This window comes from Tachypleus tridentatus, chromosome 7, assembly GCF_004210375.1.
Source record: "Tachypleus tridentatus isolate NWPU-2018 chromosome 7, ASM421037v1, whole genome shotgun sequence".
In the NCBI taxonomy this organism is placed as follows: domain Eukaryota; kingdom Metazoa; phylum Arthropoda; class Merostomata; order Xiphosura; family Limulidae; genus Tachypleus; species Tachypleus tridentatus.
The window spans coordinates 166475983-166494621 of record NC_134831.1 but is presented as its reverse complement, the minus strand read 5'-3'; the positions used below and the strand labels follow the sequence as shown (position 1 = coordinate 166494621).

The 18639-nt window shown below is 34.0% G+C and overlaps 2 protein-coding genes across 24 annotated transcripts in view; both read right to left on the bottom strand.

The window, feature by feature from the left end:
- LOC143257145 (cell adhesion molecule Dscam1-like) overlaps positions 1-18639 on the bottom strand; it is a 61873-nt gene that overhangs the window by 23381 nt on the left and 19853 nt on the right. For 3 of the 23 annotated variants that reach the window (XM_076515457.1, XM_076515460.1, XM_076515459.1), the window contains exons 1-4: positions 8597-8876; positions 7713-7994; positions 7054-7173; positions 6468-6632 (exon numbers count right to left, since the gene is read on the bottom strand). The exons of 4 other annotated variants lie outside the window; for them this stretch is intronic. In XM_076515457.1, the coding sequence (XP_076371572.1) occupies positions 6468-6632; positions 7054-7173; positions 7713-7994; positions 8597-8696 (667 nt within the window). In that variant the 5' untranslated portion in view covers positions 8697-8876. 16 more of the 23 variants (XM_076515442.1, XM_076515444.1, XM_076515448.1 and 13 more) reach the window with 14 other exon arrangements.
- On the bottom strand, positions 8742-18264 carry LOC143257146 (cell adhesion molecule DSCAM-like). Its single transcript, XM_076515466.1, has 11 exons — positions 17990-18264; positions 17216-17497; positions 16744-16863; positions 16462-16635; positions 15207-15488; positions 13026-13139; positions 12492-12665; positions 10895-11176; positions 10626-10745; positions 9626-9790; positions 8742-8876 (listed from the first exon to the last, which is right to left on the bottom strand). The coding sequence occupies exons 1-11, from the start codon at positions 18066-18068 to the stop codon at positions 8785-8787; spliced, it is 1884 nt and encodes a 627-aa protein (XP_076371581.1). The 5' UTR covers positions 18069-18264; the 3' UTR covers positions 8742-8784.

Below are 18639 nucleotides of genomic sequence, written 5' to 3'. Positions count from 1 at the left end.
GTACTGTTACAACACAGGATTACTTATATTAAGTTACGTTATTTTTATGTTCTGTAACAATAAACTTTTATAAATAAACTTATGTATCTTACCGTAAATGTTTTATGTACTTTATACTTCAAATACACTTTGCAGATTAATTATTTAGATTTGTCTATCCTGCTAACTTTAATATACTAACTAAGAAAGTAGCATACATACGTACAAATGGATTAACATTCACAACTCACCTGTTCCATACACCAGGGGTAACAAAAACACGGTACAAAACACAGTCCTATTCACCCCAAAGTGGAGGCCAAACTTCTTTGAAAACGGCGCGAGATACATGATTTTTCCCGCCAGCACGGTAGTTGTTAACAGAATTTACCGTAGCCAGCTGTTTAGACTTCAAGAACACTTAGGAAGTTGGACTAGGTCAACTTAGACAAGAGTGAATTTGGTTTTGGCTCAACTTTAGACAATGTAGATGAAAATTCAATGCTGGGGTCTTCAGTTATTAAGTAGCCAACTTAAAAATCAGCCTTGCAAAACACAACACTAATTCTACACCAGTTAAATATACCATACAAAATTCGAACCGCCATCATCGTCCATGGTAGAACAGCAGCGCCACTGCAGATGAAGAAGCTAAGATATAGACTAGTTGTACAAAATACACTCACCAGGGTGATACTAGAGGGAGGTGATTGATATCACATTTAGTGAAATACAGATATTAAACTATCAGACTTGTTTTAATTCACATAAATCATACATAGAAAATTGTAACAATCAAACAGCACGTACGCTTCCCTCCCCTTCGGCGTATATTTTATCTATGAGAGACTACAGTACTTTATTCGAAGCGTCCATTGATAATAGATGTAGTACCTCACGCTGTAAATAATACGAGCAGTTTAATCCGTTGCGGTTATTGGACACTGTAGTGTTAAGACAAGTTAATAAGGAATAAAAACAGCTATTTGTTTAGCATACTATACACAATAACTGATAAACGAGAAGCAAAATGAAAAACGCGGATGGGATTATTATGAAATTCGTGTAAATGTGAAGGTATGTATTTGTTGGCTGTGTGAATGTATGTTGTAATATAATCACAGCAATAAAAACATTTAACAGTAGCTTTAATGTTTTTTCCGTTTTTCTTTTTTAAATCAGAGCACTATTTTTGCTAACCAAACTACGCAATTAACAGATATCAACACAAAAACTGGACTGGTATCTTCTTTACGAATACATCGCTTCACCTCTCACAGTAAGTAGTACACTCTTGTCAAGATCCGGTCCTATTCCGGTCGATGCATGACAGTTATAGTATCCGGCGTCTTCAGGTTTAGCAGCGTCGATAATAAGAGCGCCATTTTTAGCCACTCTGACTCTATCACTTTGTGACAAGTCTGTCAGGCCCACTTCTCCCACGCCCCCTAAAAGTAAGAACGTGAAAGGTCACAGAAAATTTTCGTTTAAAACCTAAGTATTACGGTACAGCTTAATATATTTATTTTACTTTCAAATATTTCTATTCAGTTGAACCTTATGAGCGACATTGCATTTTTACCACTTTACCTTAAAAACATGACAGCTAAAATACTGGTTGTTTTAGAGGCGTGTCACATTTAATATTTAAATAACTTTTATGACTTTTAAACAAAAGGATGAGGAAGCGAGAAGGGGGCACATAAACATCAGTTGCAATAAAATATCCTATTGGTATTAAATGTGAGTAGAAACGAAACAGTTTTCCTCGAAGCCTGAAGTATTATCAAATGGAAACAAAGGTTTAATACTTTGAAGAAATAGTTATAAAACCATGAAATACAAAAATAGCATTTCACTTCTAGCTACTAATGGTTTCAAAGAAGTAACGGCGACTGAACACTGATAATAAGATTTGATATGAATCTATACCTACTTATAGCTTCTTTCTTCCACCGTACAACCGGTTTTGGATGTCCCAAGGCAGTACAATTGAAAATTGCTCTATCTCCAACACCAACAATAACGTCTTGGGGCTCTTGGTTCCAACGAGGTGGACCTTAACGTAAATAACCAAAGCGTACTTTTAGCTAGAACAGCAGAGCTTGGAATCCATTTCTATCTTTATAAAGCCAAGCACAATTTCAAACCTAACCATTAAATGTGGTCTCGATTAAGCCATCGAATCTCGAGTTGAAATATAATGTATACTCTCTCTCTCTCTCTCTCACACTCACACACACACTTAAAGTCTGAGGATATATTCAAATATTTATAATAAATGACCACGTTATCCACCACAAGATGAAATTAATTTAAGAGTAATATTAACTGATATTGCTGTTCGGACACGTGAAAAGTATAATAAATAAATGGATTTGCATTATAAAACTACAAGTCATATGACAGAACAATGACACCAGGGTAGATACAACACTAGAAACATTTTAGTTTTAACTCCAATAATCAATATACAATTAAACAAACACGCAGTATAACATAGTAGTTTCAAAGTTAACAGGTCTACTGAACACTTGAGGGGAACCAAGTCACAGCAGAACACGGGTTCGGAACCAGGGATGCTGGTCTCCCCAAATGTCCTCAGGAAAAAATGCCTGATGCGTAGTTTTTAGGGAAGAGAAACAAGGATAAAACTCCGGATATTAAATGAATATTTTTATGCCTAATTATCCTGATTTTTTTCACGACTGGCATAAAACCATTTCAAGAAACAGAAATAACCACGACAACGTAAGTTACCGATTTGGTTAGGCAACCTTACCTCGAACAAAGAATTCTGATGAAAACCTGTCCTCCCCTCCAGGGTTTGTTGCTATACAAGAGTAATTCCCTATGTCGTTCACATTAACATTATTGACTATGAGAACGGATAGCCTTTTATGGGTAAGAATAGTCAAATGATCTGCCGAGTGAACAATATTTCCGTTTTTTAACCAGGTAAATTTAACAGGATCTTCTCCTTCTTCCACCCCACAAGTAACCTGTATTGTTTTTCCTTCTTCTGGTTCTCGAGGAAACGAGAATGGTTGGATTTTAACCGGAACTGTAAAAAAGTTAATAACAAATGTCTAAGGGGATTATATTACTTAGGGAACTTATTTTATCCAAGGTCTGTAACGTAACATAAGGCCTCAAACTGACGTACTAATTTCTAGTGTTAGAAGGTAGTTTATAACTTCTGGCGAAATAAAGAAAAAAACGTCGATTATTATAATTGCACTATCGTGGCATCTACTGGTTAGATTTAATTAAACAAAATTTAAAATTATAGTCACATCTAGGCTTTAGTTAGCGAATTATGTTAACTAGTGTATTGTTGTATATACCATAATTGATCTTCATAGACGTATTTAAAGTTCTTACCCTAGTGGTAAATGCTAAAGGAAGAACACAACTTTTTTTTCAAAACAGATGGCGCTTTTATTATCGCTTTCTAGATTTGAGTGTAAAAAAGGTTTTATAATTTTAAATGCATGCAGTTAACTCTTGACAATTTAATTCTAGTAGCATAATAATTTTAAAAATAATTTTTCTCTTTATGAAAATCGTAACAGAAGCTAATTCATAGCTTGTTACCTAGTGTGTCATATAGCCTATTGAGTTTTGCCTAGAATTCTAGATAATCTATTTTATAGTTTCATGGAAAACAAAAAATACAAGTTAATGTAGTTCTACTGTACAAGTCAATACGCATAATATACACTTACCCAGGGCGTAGGCAAACAACTTATTGGCAAAGTTCATCAAGACGACATCTAGGGTCTTCTGTAGAAGCAGCAGACACAAAGAGCATTTCCAAATGCGCAAAATCATTGCGGACGTCTTTTCCAAGTTTACATAAGAATAGGTAGTGACTCAGAATAATTTTCATTCACATAACCTCCATTTTAGGCACACAAATATCTTGAAAATATACTTAAATTCCAGCATCTAAAAAAATTGGAATACAAACATAGTCCATGCGCTCACTTTAAGAGACTACTGGAATATGGCGAATATGACCAAACAAGAAACCTGACAATATTAAGCAGCGCCACATGTCGTCAACTGTTTAAAGTACAAAATATCCAAAAAAGATGGCGTCAAAATCTTATCTCCAAACATTTTCGAACATTATTTAAGGAAGTTCGATCTCCATGAGGTCACAAACAACTTCCATTGGCATAAAGGAGCAGTTTCCTGATCGCCTTGCAGGCCTTTAATGGAAAACAGAAATAAATACCAATTAAGATATTATGAAACGCTTTGAAGTAATACGCTATTTTCAAAAAATGCCAAAGGAATGTCCGATATGCAGAAGCTTGACAAAAATATTATGGGATAGCTAATTATTTTTTTCATGCTTAAACCTAAAGGTAATTCCACAGCAAATGCAGAGCCAATAACCATTATTGTTAAAACTTGTCAATGTCTTCGCATTTGAAGTTTCGTTTCCAAGTTATCTCCGATAAAGATATACTTTTATTAAATCTATACATTCTAATATTTTAAAAAATAGTTACAAATTATTCCACCTGACCCGCACACAACTTCACTTCAAAACATTTCAACTTTACCATTTATTTTGATTTCTACCGTCTTTTGTAGGGAGTTTCCAATGCCATTCTTTATTATGCATGTGTAGTAGCCTCCATCTTTTCGTTGCACATCGTCTAAACGTAAAGTTCCGTGACTATCGACAAAATCGAGTAAGGCGCCATGTTTACTTCCTAGAAAAAATTAGAAAGTTGTTGGTGACAACGCAAAAATAGTAAAATATAAATGCATATCTAAGATATAACTATTAAGCTGTTATTTAAAAAAAATCACGGATATGCAGTAATGACTTAAAAAATCTATTACCAGTCTTATTCCAAACAACGGAGGGCGCTGGAGAACCATAAGCAGAGCAGTGAATTTCGACAGATTCTCCGACTACAACCTTTGTGTCACCAGGCTCTTCTTTCCAAGTTGGTGGACCTAAAATACAAGAAACTAGAGGAAGAATTGAAAACAAACATTATAAAATGTTTTCCAGTAAATTTGATGTGTTACTAGTAACTTGTAAAATTTGGTTCCAAAACAAAACAGAATTGCAGCATGTTCTCCGAATAGAAGTGCATAATGACGTGAAAAATTCTTATTCAAATCACTTGAGATCGAATAATACTAAGAATACTTAGTTATAATGAAATACTCTAGTTTATGTGTGCACTTGTGATTCAATAGAATCAAACTAACCTTGAACTGATAACATCGCCGTGTGTCGGTCTATTCCAACGTTGCTCTTAACAATACAAGTATAGTTTCCAGAACTACCGACTTTCACGTTATCTATTTCTAGCACGGAGAACTTTGAATGGGTAACAATAGTCCACGATGATCCAAATACAATAGGCAATCCGTCCTTTAACCATCTGAACTCAATATCTCCTTCTCCTACTTCTAGACCACAAACTATTTGGACATTCTCCCCCTCTTCCACGATTTCGGGGAATTTAAAATGTCGAATTTTCAAAGATACTAGAAATAAAACCCACCAATATTAATTAAGACAATATTATAACAGCACAGTTCCGTATTATCATTAAGTAGTGTATTAATCTTGAAGAATTGTACCTCTAACACATCTTAGGTTATGTGGCTACCTTTTTAGAAAATTAGTTTCAACCAATTCTAGACGACTTTTTGCACTTTTTATGCGTTTAAAGTGGAAACGTAATATATACAGAATATATTAATAAACATAGGAATAAGATGCAAATAAAATAGAATATATAAGGTATAAATAGTACTTACCCTGAGCACTGGTGGCGCTGTTTAGGTAGACGAGACACACAATCATCTGCTGAAGCAATAAGTAAAGTGGAATCTTCCATGATTTCCAGATAACCATAACGAATTTATTCACACCGACTCACAGAAGTTTATTCAATACAGTTTTTAACACCTTCATAATCCAAGTTACGGCTTAAAAATAGTTTATATTACTCGTGGCATTGCGACATCCACAAAGAAACACCGAGAGAAAAATACTGTGTACGTTCTATGGCATATACTTCCAAAATATGGCGATCTTAATGCAGCAAACAAGAAGCTTTGTGAACTTAAAACAACGCCACACAGCGTCAAACGTTGGAAACGTAAAAGCCCAAAAATTGCAGTAAAGATGGCGGAAATATGTTAAAAAATATGTTGCAATACTTTTGAAAGTTTCAGCTTGTCATCAGACAAATGATTTTCAACCAGAAAGCCAAAAAATTCGTTTTGCCATTAAGCAACATCTGCACAAGAAGCAATTTATTAGTAAAAAGACAAATACAATTTTTTTAATGTAGGTACTCTTACAACACACCACGAAAGGTAACAGAAATATCACCAACAAGAAACCTGTACTCTGAACGATAAAAACGGTGGCATATGACAAGTTTCTCCGTCTGTAAAAGACAATATTCGAGAGTGTCCAAACAGAACACTGCACTGGTTACCCTTTATTCGGATTTCTATTGTCTTCTGCAGTGGATGTCCAATCCCATTCTTCAGTGAACATGTGTAGTAGCCTTCATTGTTTCTTTGTACGCCTTCTAAATGTAATGTTCCTTCCATATCCACAGACCTCTGTAAGTCTTTGTTGGTTGAATCAGATGAACTCTCTAGATGGAGAAAGATGGTTTCATTCCGAACCTCAATAATCAAATTAATTGCAAAAATATTCAAAATGCCCTTTATAACTGAAAAATTCGAAATTTGTTATATTCCAGTCATCATAATACAATATGAGCAGTTTATTAAAAGAAGTGCACCACATTAACATCATTTCATATTTTTAGATATTAGAAAACAAAACGATACAACAAAATGTTATTATGAGTACCTGATTACACAAGTCGGATTAATAGTACACACCAGACTTTCAACAAGAACACCCAGGATCAAAGCCCGGTCAGTACTAAAACAAGTATTTCTCAGTACTTCTCTGAACGTAGGATAAACATTAATTACAATAAACTTACTAACTGACAATTGGACTTAGGTGATTGTAATAGCTACTAATACCTAATCATAAATACTAACCACTGTTTCTAGTCCACACAACGGAGGGCGTTGGAGATCCATATGCTGAGCATCGAATGGTAACAGATTCTCCAACGGCCACCTCCACATCACTAGGTTTATCTCTCCATATTGGTGGCCCTAAAGTAAAGTGCAGAAGGTAGTGTACATATATTTCTGGTTCTCAAAACTTCATTTTGTACGTGACAAGATTTCTCTATTAAAGGCTAAACTAACGTTACTTCGCACTTGAAAAGATACACTAATGATTTACATTTAAATAACACATTGACAATATATATTTCATCAATACGGCTTCTTGAAAAATGGAAGTACTTTTCTATGATACAAAACTACGTTAACCGTAACCATAACTACATTAGTTTTGTTAATTCTTTAATTAAATAAAATGACTATTCTATATACGAAATAGACCTTGATTCAAACGACTATAGTAGTGTAAATACTGTCACTGATTTCACAATTTCTTTTCCAAATAATTCAAGACTAATCGAGCTTATGGATCTCGAATACCGACCAATATTAACTGTTATTTGTGACCTTCGAGACCCTTCATAGCTTGGTCAGTTTTAAAATATTTTGCCCTGTAAATATCGGGTTCGAATCCTCAGAAGTATTAACAAAATAGGCTTAGCGTCCCCATATTTCTTGTTACTAACCTTGTACCGATAAAACTGCCGTGTGACTATCTTCTCCCCCGGAATTCCTTGCGACACAAGTGTAATTTCCAGAATGGGCAACTCTCACACGGTCCATTTCCAACACTGAGAAAGTAGCATGAGTAACAATAGTCCAGCGAGTGTCTGTCACGATTGGAACTCCATTCTTGAACCACGTAAAGTCCACACTACCATCTCCCTCTTCCAAGCCACAAACTATTTGAACTTTCTTTCCTTTCTCCACTGTTTCAGGAAGTTTAAATGGTCTAATTTTCAGAGGTGCTGGAAATAGAATAAAAACTGAACAAACAAGATGAAGTAAAATATCCCATCTACACCAATAATTAAACCAATTTGTGCATTATTGATTTATCAATATCAAATGAGTATTTTATTGTGTATTTCATAATTCATCAACCCTTTTTACAGCGAACCGAGTGTCGATACACGTGGTGGGAAGAGTACAAACACCAATTGTGTAGCTTTGAACTTAACTGCACAGAAACAAACAAGTGGATGGGTTTTATTGTCATTAGTTAAGTTAGGCAAGGAAAAAAAATATTAGAGGTTGCCTCTTGTGGTAAAAAATATATAAAATTAGAATATTACTGTATATAGTTTTACTTGCATAATCCTACGTTCGAAATGTAATAAAGAAGTAACGCCTTGAAGATCTGTACTAAAATATCCCCCAGTTAAGATTAAATAGTAGCACTTTTGATAAACATCCTATTCCAGAAGATGGTTTTATATTTCTGTCATATTAACAGTTGCAAGTTTTTTTTTTAGAAAGTGGCTTTTAGATCATAGTTTAATTGACAAAAACTACAATAACTACTTAATAAACTATAAAAAGTTTGGAAAAGTAAACAATAGACACTTACCCTGTGCTTTGGCAAAGAACAAGATGGCGTCGTTCAACAAAAGGAGATCTAGAATCCTTGGTAGAACCAGAAGACAAAACGAACATTTCCAGCTTGTCATCACGAATCAATTACCACTTTTACAACACCTCACAACTGTGTATTTCTTAGCGCCATTTTACAACTTTTGGATTCGAATTCTCGTAAAATTATATACGATCTAAAGACACCACCTCGGCAACATCAAGAGATGGCGTAACTACGTTCTCTATGATAATCCTCCCAAGATACGGCGATCTCACTTAAATGAAAAATAATTTAATACTAAAGCAGCGCCACATAGCGTTAGATGTTAGAACCGAAAACACCACAAAAATATTGGAAAATATTGTGAATATCTTATCTTTAATAAAACATTTTCCTGCCCTTTTCATAATTTCAGGTCATAAGAATCCCCAAAATGGAGTCATAAGTCACAAAAAAAATTTAAACCTTTGGAGTAAAAGTAGAATTAAGACACCACAGTAATTATTATCCATTTTATGGTTTTATCCACAAGAACTCCTTAAAAGTTTGACCACTCTTCTACTTCATCACAATTCCTTGAATTAAATTGCATTTGGAAAATATTCATCAGTAACTCTAAGTCTCACTAAATCAAAAAAGATGATCAAACGTAAAACTACATCACGTTAATTGTTTAACTTACGATTGATAGATCTGCTAATATAATAGCCGTTAAATTTTAAAAAAAATTCACAAGACAACTCTCTTGTAAGGAAAAAAAACATGAGGCCTCTTTATACTTTATTTCAAGTCCATTCTTGTAGTTCTACTAAGTTCCAATAAGACCGCTATAATCGACAATAGTGTTTTCGAGATATGTTTACACATTACCTTCATTACAAACAAACTTACAATATTGTGACAACCATTTATCAAGGAAACGTATCACGATAAAGATTTTCTTAAACAATACAAATTAAGCGAAACTGATTATTTGGTGTCATTTTAAAGGTCTCGTCGAACTAAGTTCTTACACTGATTTACCCTTAATTTTGATTTCTATCGTCTTTTGTAGGGGACTTCCAATGCCATTCTCTATTATGCATGTGTAGTAGCCTCCATCTTCTCGTTGAATATCATTGAAACGTAAAGTTCCGTGACTATCGACAAAATTCTGGACATTTTCTTTGGCTGTATCGGATGGAAGTTCTAAAAGTTCGATTATATATTAAATATTGCAACCTACATAATATCTTATAACAAATATCCAATTATTCTTGAAAACCCAATGTTAAATTATTTAGAACGAACTGATATATCACACACAAACTAATCTATTATAATCAATTTTTGTCTGTCTTGGAAATGCGTGCATAACTTAATATCTAAATACACATGCGCGCGCACTTTATTTTAACATAAGTAAACAAAAGACAAGTATAAATACTATAATAGACATCTTTTTCAACATATTAACAACTTAAAGTTTACAAAAAGATTTAACGTCAGCTCGTATAACGAGTCTATTTAATGATAGTATTGAGTGCAGTTATCTTTAACCCTAACTAAAGCAAGAAACATACACAAGTTAGTGTTAATTTATCTCTTTATCGAGCATAGGACGAACTTGCTAAAAGCTTAATTAATGTTAGGCCTAAGACAATATGAATTGTAGATTTGTGTCTGCAATTGTAATTCTTCCAAAAAAAAATCCTGTATTTAAAAAAAATGTTGCAATAAAGACACTAATTTGACTACAACTGTTTTGCTTGTCTCTGATAGGTTCTAATAAACATAAGCTACACTTGAGTTAAGGTTATGTAATGTGATGTAACTAGTCGGTCTGACAAAAGCAATAAGCCAAATTGAAACCAGCCATACTGGATCAGTTCAGAGTCCAGTGTTTGAAAACATTTATATTGTTATTGGGTCGTTTCACTATAATCACTGTTTCTAGCATGGCGTGAACCAGTATATTTATCACAATCTAATAATCGAAAATTGACATGCATCAATTAGAAATCAAGAGATTAACATCACTCACTAAAGTTCTTAGTCCAAACAACAGAGGGCGATGGAAAAGAATGAGCGGAACATTGAATTACAACTGACTCTCCAATTGCAGCCTCCACATCGGTAGGCGTTTTTTTCCATGTTGGAGGTCCTAGGTAAGACGGACACGGAGAAATAGTGATAATTATTCAATGTGCAACTTACGCTGTAAAAACACACCACAAACAAATAATTTTTCTCTCTTTACAATTTATTTTAATAGACATGTATTGTTTGGTACAGAACAGAGGTGTTACTAACCTTGGACTGACAACATTGCTGTATGGCTGTCTTTACTACCTGTATTCCTTCCAATACACGTGTAATTTCCAGAATTTGTAACTTCGGTATTGTTGATCATCAACACAGAAAAATCTGAATGTGTAACAATGGTCCAGCGGACTTCAGAAACGATAGGTATCCCGTCTTTTAACCACTGAAACCGAACAACGCCATCTCCTTTCTCTAATCCACAGATCATCTGGACTTTCTCCCCTTCTTCTACCAACTTGGGAACAATAAAAGGTCTAATTTTCACTGGAACTGGAAAGAATATTGATTCGAAGATAAAAAATAGTGGAAAGCTTGTGGATATACAAGTTACATCTTAGGAAGTCAATAGAATGGATAGTGCACCAGAACAAAGCTTAAAATACGAAATCGCACTGATATAAAATATGTCCTTATCTCGATGGTGACTTAAAAACAGGACTTACTGATTAATTACTGTTAAACAAGATATCAAAATGTTAAAGTCGTTCAAAAAGATGAGGTTCACACAAAAGACAAACAGAATATAGATCTAAAATGGTGGGAAGAACCGATAATATTTTAACTACTAAAGTTGTGCTCAATAAAATGAACTTAATTTGAACACACATGAAAGTATTACAACAAATATGTTGAAAACAATTTGTGCACAACTTACCTAAGGCTAAGGTGAAACGAACGAAAAGCAGGGCGAGTGTCCATTTTGGTATCCACAGTGTCCCCATGAGGTAACACAAGCTGATGCTCGCGCAAGTTTAACCCTGTATGGATGCGACTTGTATAGTTTCACACAAACACAATGAGAAATCTCGCACAATTTTGTGAATAAACACACTAACACTAAACAATTAGAGATATATAGTCTAAACACACATATCTCTCGACAAACACCCAACGAGACGACTTCACCAGAGAATGGTTTCTGCAATGTCTGCCGCAACTACAATGTGTTTTTTATTCTATTTAGAACTACTATCACTAGCGCCACACATCGTCGTAACCCAAAGTTACATGAAGGTTTGTTGAATCATAAAAGATGTTTAAAATTATGCAAAAATAAAAAAATTCAGTATCAGGTTAGGAATACGATTCGAAAACGACACAGAACTTGAATACACTTTGTCTTAAGGTTTATAAAGGAAACTACATTGAACAAAGTTACTTCGTATTATAATATTCAACAAAGTTAAGCACAGCTTAAACAGCCTCAAACAATTAACAGTTACACAAACTTGGTTTGTAAAAAAAATTAACACCAATATAAAAAGTTTTTCTACGACGGTTGTCAAGCTAAGTAAATGTGATTCGCTTAACCCTTAAACTATTATAATCCTTATATCGTAAGTTTAAACAATCCTAGGATTTGTGTAATCCTTAAAAACAATCATTTTACAATAATTACCACAAGCCTTACATAAAACAATATTTTCACTTAATGGAATCAAGACAAATAAAAACGACTTATTATAATGCTTCGTGGACCATAGAGGTCGTTTTGCAAAATATTTTTGCTATGCCCCTAGGGGCTTCCAGAAATATTAGTTCATCAAGACTGAATAAACTTATCCCCGCTTTCGGATTTTTTTACCTCTTACAGTAACATGTACAGTTTTTTGAAGATTCTGCCCAATGCCATTGGATATTGTACATGTGTACTTCCCACCGTCGCCATATTTAATGGCGTCTGTAATCAGCGTCCCATCCAACAGTGTTTGCCAATGACTCTTCTCGAGTTCTGTGTTTCCTGTTTTAGTTGGATGACCTGAAGAGAATATTAAGATCAACTTGATTTTACGTTGTACAACTAACAGAACTAGTAATATGATAGTATGAAGCGCTTTGAACATCATTTCCATTAAAACAGAATATCATAATGGTAGTTTATTATGCTCTTAAGGCTGATACTAAACTTAAGATTGATTTGAACTACATTTCATTAAATGTTCGTTCAATTTCGGAATTATTTCAAGCTTCAATATAATTACAAGAATAATAATTACGCTAGTGAACTGTAAAGATATTTGAAAGTGAAATGTATCATTATATCAGAAATTAATTTTAACTAATTTCTAGCAGAAAGAATGTTTAAGCCTGCTAAGCTAAAAGTATTATAACACGTTACCTTTAGTCCAATGTACTGTTGGCGTAGGGTATCCATAGGCGTTACAAGGTAACTGCAAAGGACTTTTTAAACCAACCACGGTGTCTTCAGGAATTGTCCGCCATCTTGGTGGACCTAGCACATAAACAATTGTTAACAAATCAAAAATACTCCTATTAATGCGTTTCAGATAGAAAATTACTTCACATCAACCAGAATCACTGCAAGACAGACAAAAACATAGGCCTAACACGCTTCCTTAAACTAATCGGAATTACTACAGAACAGAAACAAAAACTTAGGCCTAACAACCAATCTTATACCAGCCAGAATTAAAAGAAAGGTAAAAAAAAAATTGGGCTTTTTAATGCACTCGTGTTTTTATAGAAATAACATTGGTTTGATTGTTTTCACTATAGGAGTTTGGTTTCATGTCGAAACATTGTATTTAAAAGTAAAAAAAAAGTCATGGAAAGTGCAATATTAATTTCAATGAAATATTCATTTTACAGTAAATTTAGACAAAAACAATGGCGAAGCATCAGTTTGAGTACCCTTCATTCTAAAAGATCTACATCATAAACAAACCCTAATGTTTGAGAAGCCAATAATTTCCATTCACAAACTGCTGATAAGATATTAGTGCAAATAAAATTAAAGGACAATGTTATAATTAGAAACGTGCACATAAATGTCACTGAAGGTTTCTTGGATAAGAACAATTTGAAATAAAGCTCCGTTTAATATGGTATGGAGATAAAGAAACAAATGAAAAATATCACAAAATAACTTCTGTAATTTTGGAAAATTATAAAAAACTGGCGTTATACAAATAAATTGGAGTCAGCTTGCATCAATAGAAGTAATATGTTTGTTAAGCGCAAAGGTATACAATGGGTTGTCTGTGCTGCGCATACTACAAGCAGCGAAACCGGGTTTTCCTTGTTGTAATCTTCCAGATTTATCACTGGCCCCCAGTGGCTCAGTTATAAATCCAAAGATATACCGCTAAAAATTTTGGTTTCCATATACATAGTGGGTACAACACATCCCACTATGTAGCATTGTGTTTAGCTTCAAACAAATTTACCGAAGACTGTCTGGAGGGGGGGGGGGGGGTAGTAGAAGAAAAATAACACCAGTCAGTTCCACGTACGCTCATTAAATGAAACCATCTTTACATGTAGACCGACATTCATTTCAACTAACTTTTTACACATATCTGAAGACTTAATATCCTGATGAAGTAAAAAGCAGTCTCACTCTACCTCCACAACTGATTCTTTGTTCTTAATACGTCTAAACGTGTTGATTTAAGAATTTAGATACTCCATTTAAAGGGCAATTGTAAACAAACCGTTTATGTCGCACTTCCTTTGATAGTTCACTAATGACATCACACTGATTTAGCACAAGAATATAGTATGACCCAACAATGTTAAAATATACAGAAACTAGTTATTATTGAGTGAAAATTTAGCAGTGACTTGAGCGTTTCACGCTTCTGCATGGTGCTATTTTGGGTGCAAGATAGAACCTAAGTACTTAGTTTGTACGTAGGCTTACGATCTACTGTAAATTATTTTTAATGTTATTTTTAATTCAATAACGCTGTCCCGAAGACTGCAGGACTTGTATGGTTTAAATCTATAAATATGATCAGTCTCACGAAAGGCGGCCATTTACATAAATGTAAAACGTCAGCAAGTAGATCCGTAAAGCGCCCTCTACTAATGCTTTATATCTATAATTTAGCTTGAAAAAAAAATTCTGCACATTTTAACTACACAAAGGTCATAGTTGTGTTGACGCCAGAAGGATGGAGAAGATAAAAACGACTTTTTTCACAAATGGTTCCAAAAGTAAATGCGTCTAAACTAATCTAGGCCTAAACTATGTAGTATGGAGTCCTTCAATACTCTTGTTTGAATAAATCTCGTATTAAGATTTGAAAGAAACATTTCAACATTTAGTAAGTGTTTGATGTTTGGCACGAAACTACATAATAGGCGATCAGTGTTCTATCCAACGTGAGTACCAAAATTCGATTTTTAGCGTTCTAAGTCCTCTGACTTTCAGGAGGGGGAATACATTTTGTAAGACATTCTACATTAGTCACGTTTAACGCTTAGCATTAATTACAAGTCGCATACAGAATTACTTGGTAATTCTAGAATTAAGATCTTCATCACTTTTTCCTACCTTTGATTAGTAACTCGGCTGTATAGGTATCCTTGCCGCTAGGGCCCCGAACACTGCACGTGTAATTTCCTGAACTTTTCACTGTAGCATTTTTAATAATTAATACGGAAACACTTGATGTGTGAGCAATATCATATACACTCCCTCTGGTGATTAAAATGTCATTCTTTAACCACTGAAACTCAACTGGCATATCACCACGTTCTAAACCACACAATACTTGGATGTTAGTTTCCTCTGGTGGGTTTGGAGGAAAATTAAATGGTTGGATCTTGAGTGGTGCTGAAAGAGAAACTCTATTAACCAAAATGGAAACAAATCTATTAAATCCGACGGTTAACATACTAAAATATTCCTAGTAAATGTAACTTTGTAATTATAAGAAAAAATAAATTGATAAATATACTAATTATTTCTAATGCAATTTAACAATACATCAGGTGTTTAAGTAACAGGTATCTTACCTTTGGTGAGAACGTCTGTACACAGACTGAAGACAAAGGAAATAATCAGCAACGTTCGGCCATTAAAGACATTGGAGTAGCAGGAAGCCACCCAAAAAACTGTGTTCCTTACGAGTTTTCTCATTCTTAACGAAGTGTGCTTTCTAATTACGAAAACCGTGAAGAACCAGGTTCAATACCAGCTTTAAAATTCCAGTAGTATCATTTATACAGCTGAAGTTACGTAAAATCGCACGAGAGAGCCATCTGACATGCAAATCCCAGTACCTCCTTTTAACTTCTGAATATGGCGACTGATTTGCTTGCAAATGTCTCTTCCACAAAACAAAATAAAAAATGTTGCTAGCGCCACATACCGTCGAAAAGCTTAAATACATTTGATAATTATTTTCCAGGAATGGTTTTATTTCCAAAATAATAAAACCACAGATCATTGGGTACTTGAAATACAGAAGTGCGTTGTAACGTCACTCTTGAATACCGAGCGTTATTTGAATGATTAACCATAATTGGTTATTATTAATTATACAGCAATGATTTTGGTTTTTAACTGTATCATGTGAGAATCAACACTTTCGACAAGTTTTGGTTTCCAAATTGAATTATTTGACCAAAACAGTTCTTCCAGCAACACAGTGATGAAGTAAAGGATTCCCACTTCACAGAATAATTTAAAAATCTGAGTACTTAATAATTATATCAATTTATATTAATGTAAACAAATATTTCATAAGATAAGCAACAGGAACGAGCATCAAAGACAAAAGCAGTAGTAAAAATCCTTTATTCACCTATAATACTCAGTTGTATCGTTTTCTGTAACCCTTCTCCAATGCCATTCGAAGCTTTACATGTATAAAGTCCGCCATCTTCTTCCTTAACAGTTTCTATGACTAACGCGCCATATTTGACAACGTGGACACGAGTTGGTGTTTCTTTTTCCGATTTCATTTCCCACAAGTCATCTGTGAAAAGAAGCAAGTGAATATATGTCTCAGTATAATGAGATCAGAATAAAGGAACTTAACCATAAGATGGTTAGTAATAACTTCAAATACGAATTATTACTTTACCATTCTCGTTCGTCCATGTTATTCTTGGAAATGGAAAACCAAACGTTTCGCAAGGAAATTTCACCTTATCACCAAGATTGGCAGAGACATCTAATGGCTGAGAACGCCACGACAGAGGTCCTAAAATACAGGGTACGAGAACAGAACATTTAGACAAAACTATATCGGTTCTTTGTTCACAATTAAACTATTTGTGGCAACAAAACATTTAAGAAAATCGTCTTTTGCTATAGCAATTCTTTGACCACAACCACAAACAATGAGCAATGCCATGTACACTCGACTTTACATACATTAGTTTGGTTTTATTACGATTTCATGTAATTGATATTCAACAACGTAAAACTTATTTAAAATTTCCACAACCATTCTATTCCAAGAATAAAAAAAGAATAGTACAAAAACACAAAACAACAACAAAAAAGTTCAAATATTTGTGTACTTATTTTCAAGAAATTAGAAGTAAGAATACCTTTGACCAAGAGCTCGGCTGTGTGGTCATCCCTTCCAGTGGACACTTCTGCTTTACAGGTATAATTCCCAGATGATTTACTGTTGGCGTCAGTGATAGTGAGTACAGAAAACTCATCAGTGGAAATAATTTTAACCCCTTTTTGAGGCTCCAATAAGAAACCATCTTTAAACCAAGAAAATTTGACATTCTTGTCTCTTTCTCTTAGTCCACACATTATCTGCACTTGTTCGCCTTCTTCCACAAATTTTGGAAAATTAAACGGTCGAATTTTCACAATGTCTGGAAACAAACGAGAAACAATACTTATATCTGGGCATACATATAGCCCTGACTGATAACATATTTCACTAATGAATTTTGTTTGCTTCGTTATTATTAAGTACAGAGATACATAATGGGTTATCTGTACTCTGTCCACATCGTATATAGAAACTTACGACCGAATCTTCGGGGAAGGTGGGAGGCAAACGAAAAATAAAAAAATTAACAAAAAGTTACTCAATTTTGTACAATTAATTTATTATCATTACGTTTCATAACAAGGAATATCCTAAAAATCTAATTGAATATACAGTGTAGTGTAAGGTCTGAAACAAAATTATTTCTTTATTAGAATAACACTCTCCGACTTTCCAGTGTATACGATGCAGTTGACAAGACAAATCAGAGTAAAAGCAGACACATTCCATTAATAGAGAATTTTACAGTCATTAATACAACAAATAATAATTAGACAGAAATCCAACACCAAATTTGCGAGTCGTTACTTACCTTCCGAAGATGACAAGCTCACAAAACAGAACAAAAAGAACGGTGCTGAAACTGATAATCCACTTCTTGTAGACTTCATTGCTGAAGCAAAACGCGGGAATTGTATCACACAGAGTCCACCTTTACAGGGCTGTCTTGACCTTTTCTATAAAATCTGCTTTCGTATCTTGAAATTCTAATATAAATCATCTTTGTCTTAGTCACATATTAAAATACAATTTTCTGAAGGGCATCTCGATAACATGGCTTCTCAAAGCAATAACTTTCCTAATATGGCGTCGTTTGCTCCAACAGTGGTGTCGGGTAAGAAAAAGATTTATGCTACTGTAGCGCCACGTATTAGGAAAAGAGAATAAAATAAAATACTTTATCAAATAACAGACATTTTTAAATAAAGAAATATATCGAAATGCAGTTCGCTTACCATGTATGCACGCTTAGCACCAGATGAGATGATTGGATATATCTGGTCATAATGCATTACATTTACTAACTTTTTCAGAGATTAATCGCTATTTAACATGTTAATTGTTAGAGAAATTAGTATTAAAATATGGCGATTATAACTCAGTTGAATAGTTAATACACCACAAGTACATTCGAGTTAGTTACCATTCTGTCAGCCATCTGGTAAAACCAACAAAAAATCA

Bases quoted from the DNA above. Each gene is read 5' to 3' on its own strand.
- LOC143257146 (XM_076515466.1), bottom strand. From the start codon at position 18,068: ATGAAGTCTACAAGAAGTGGATTATCAGTTTCAGCACCGTTCTTTTTG. The intron at 17,498-17,989 runs GTAAGTAACGAC...GTTTGTTTCCAG, and splicing joins GAGCTTGTCATCTTCGGAAG to ACATTGTGAAAATTCGACCG. The intron at 16,636-16,743 runs GTAAAGTAATAA...TTCTTTTCACAG, and splicing joins AACATGGACGAACGAGAATG to ATGACTTGTGGGAAATGAAA.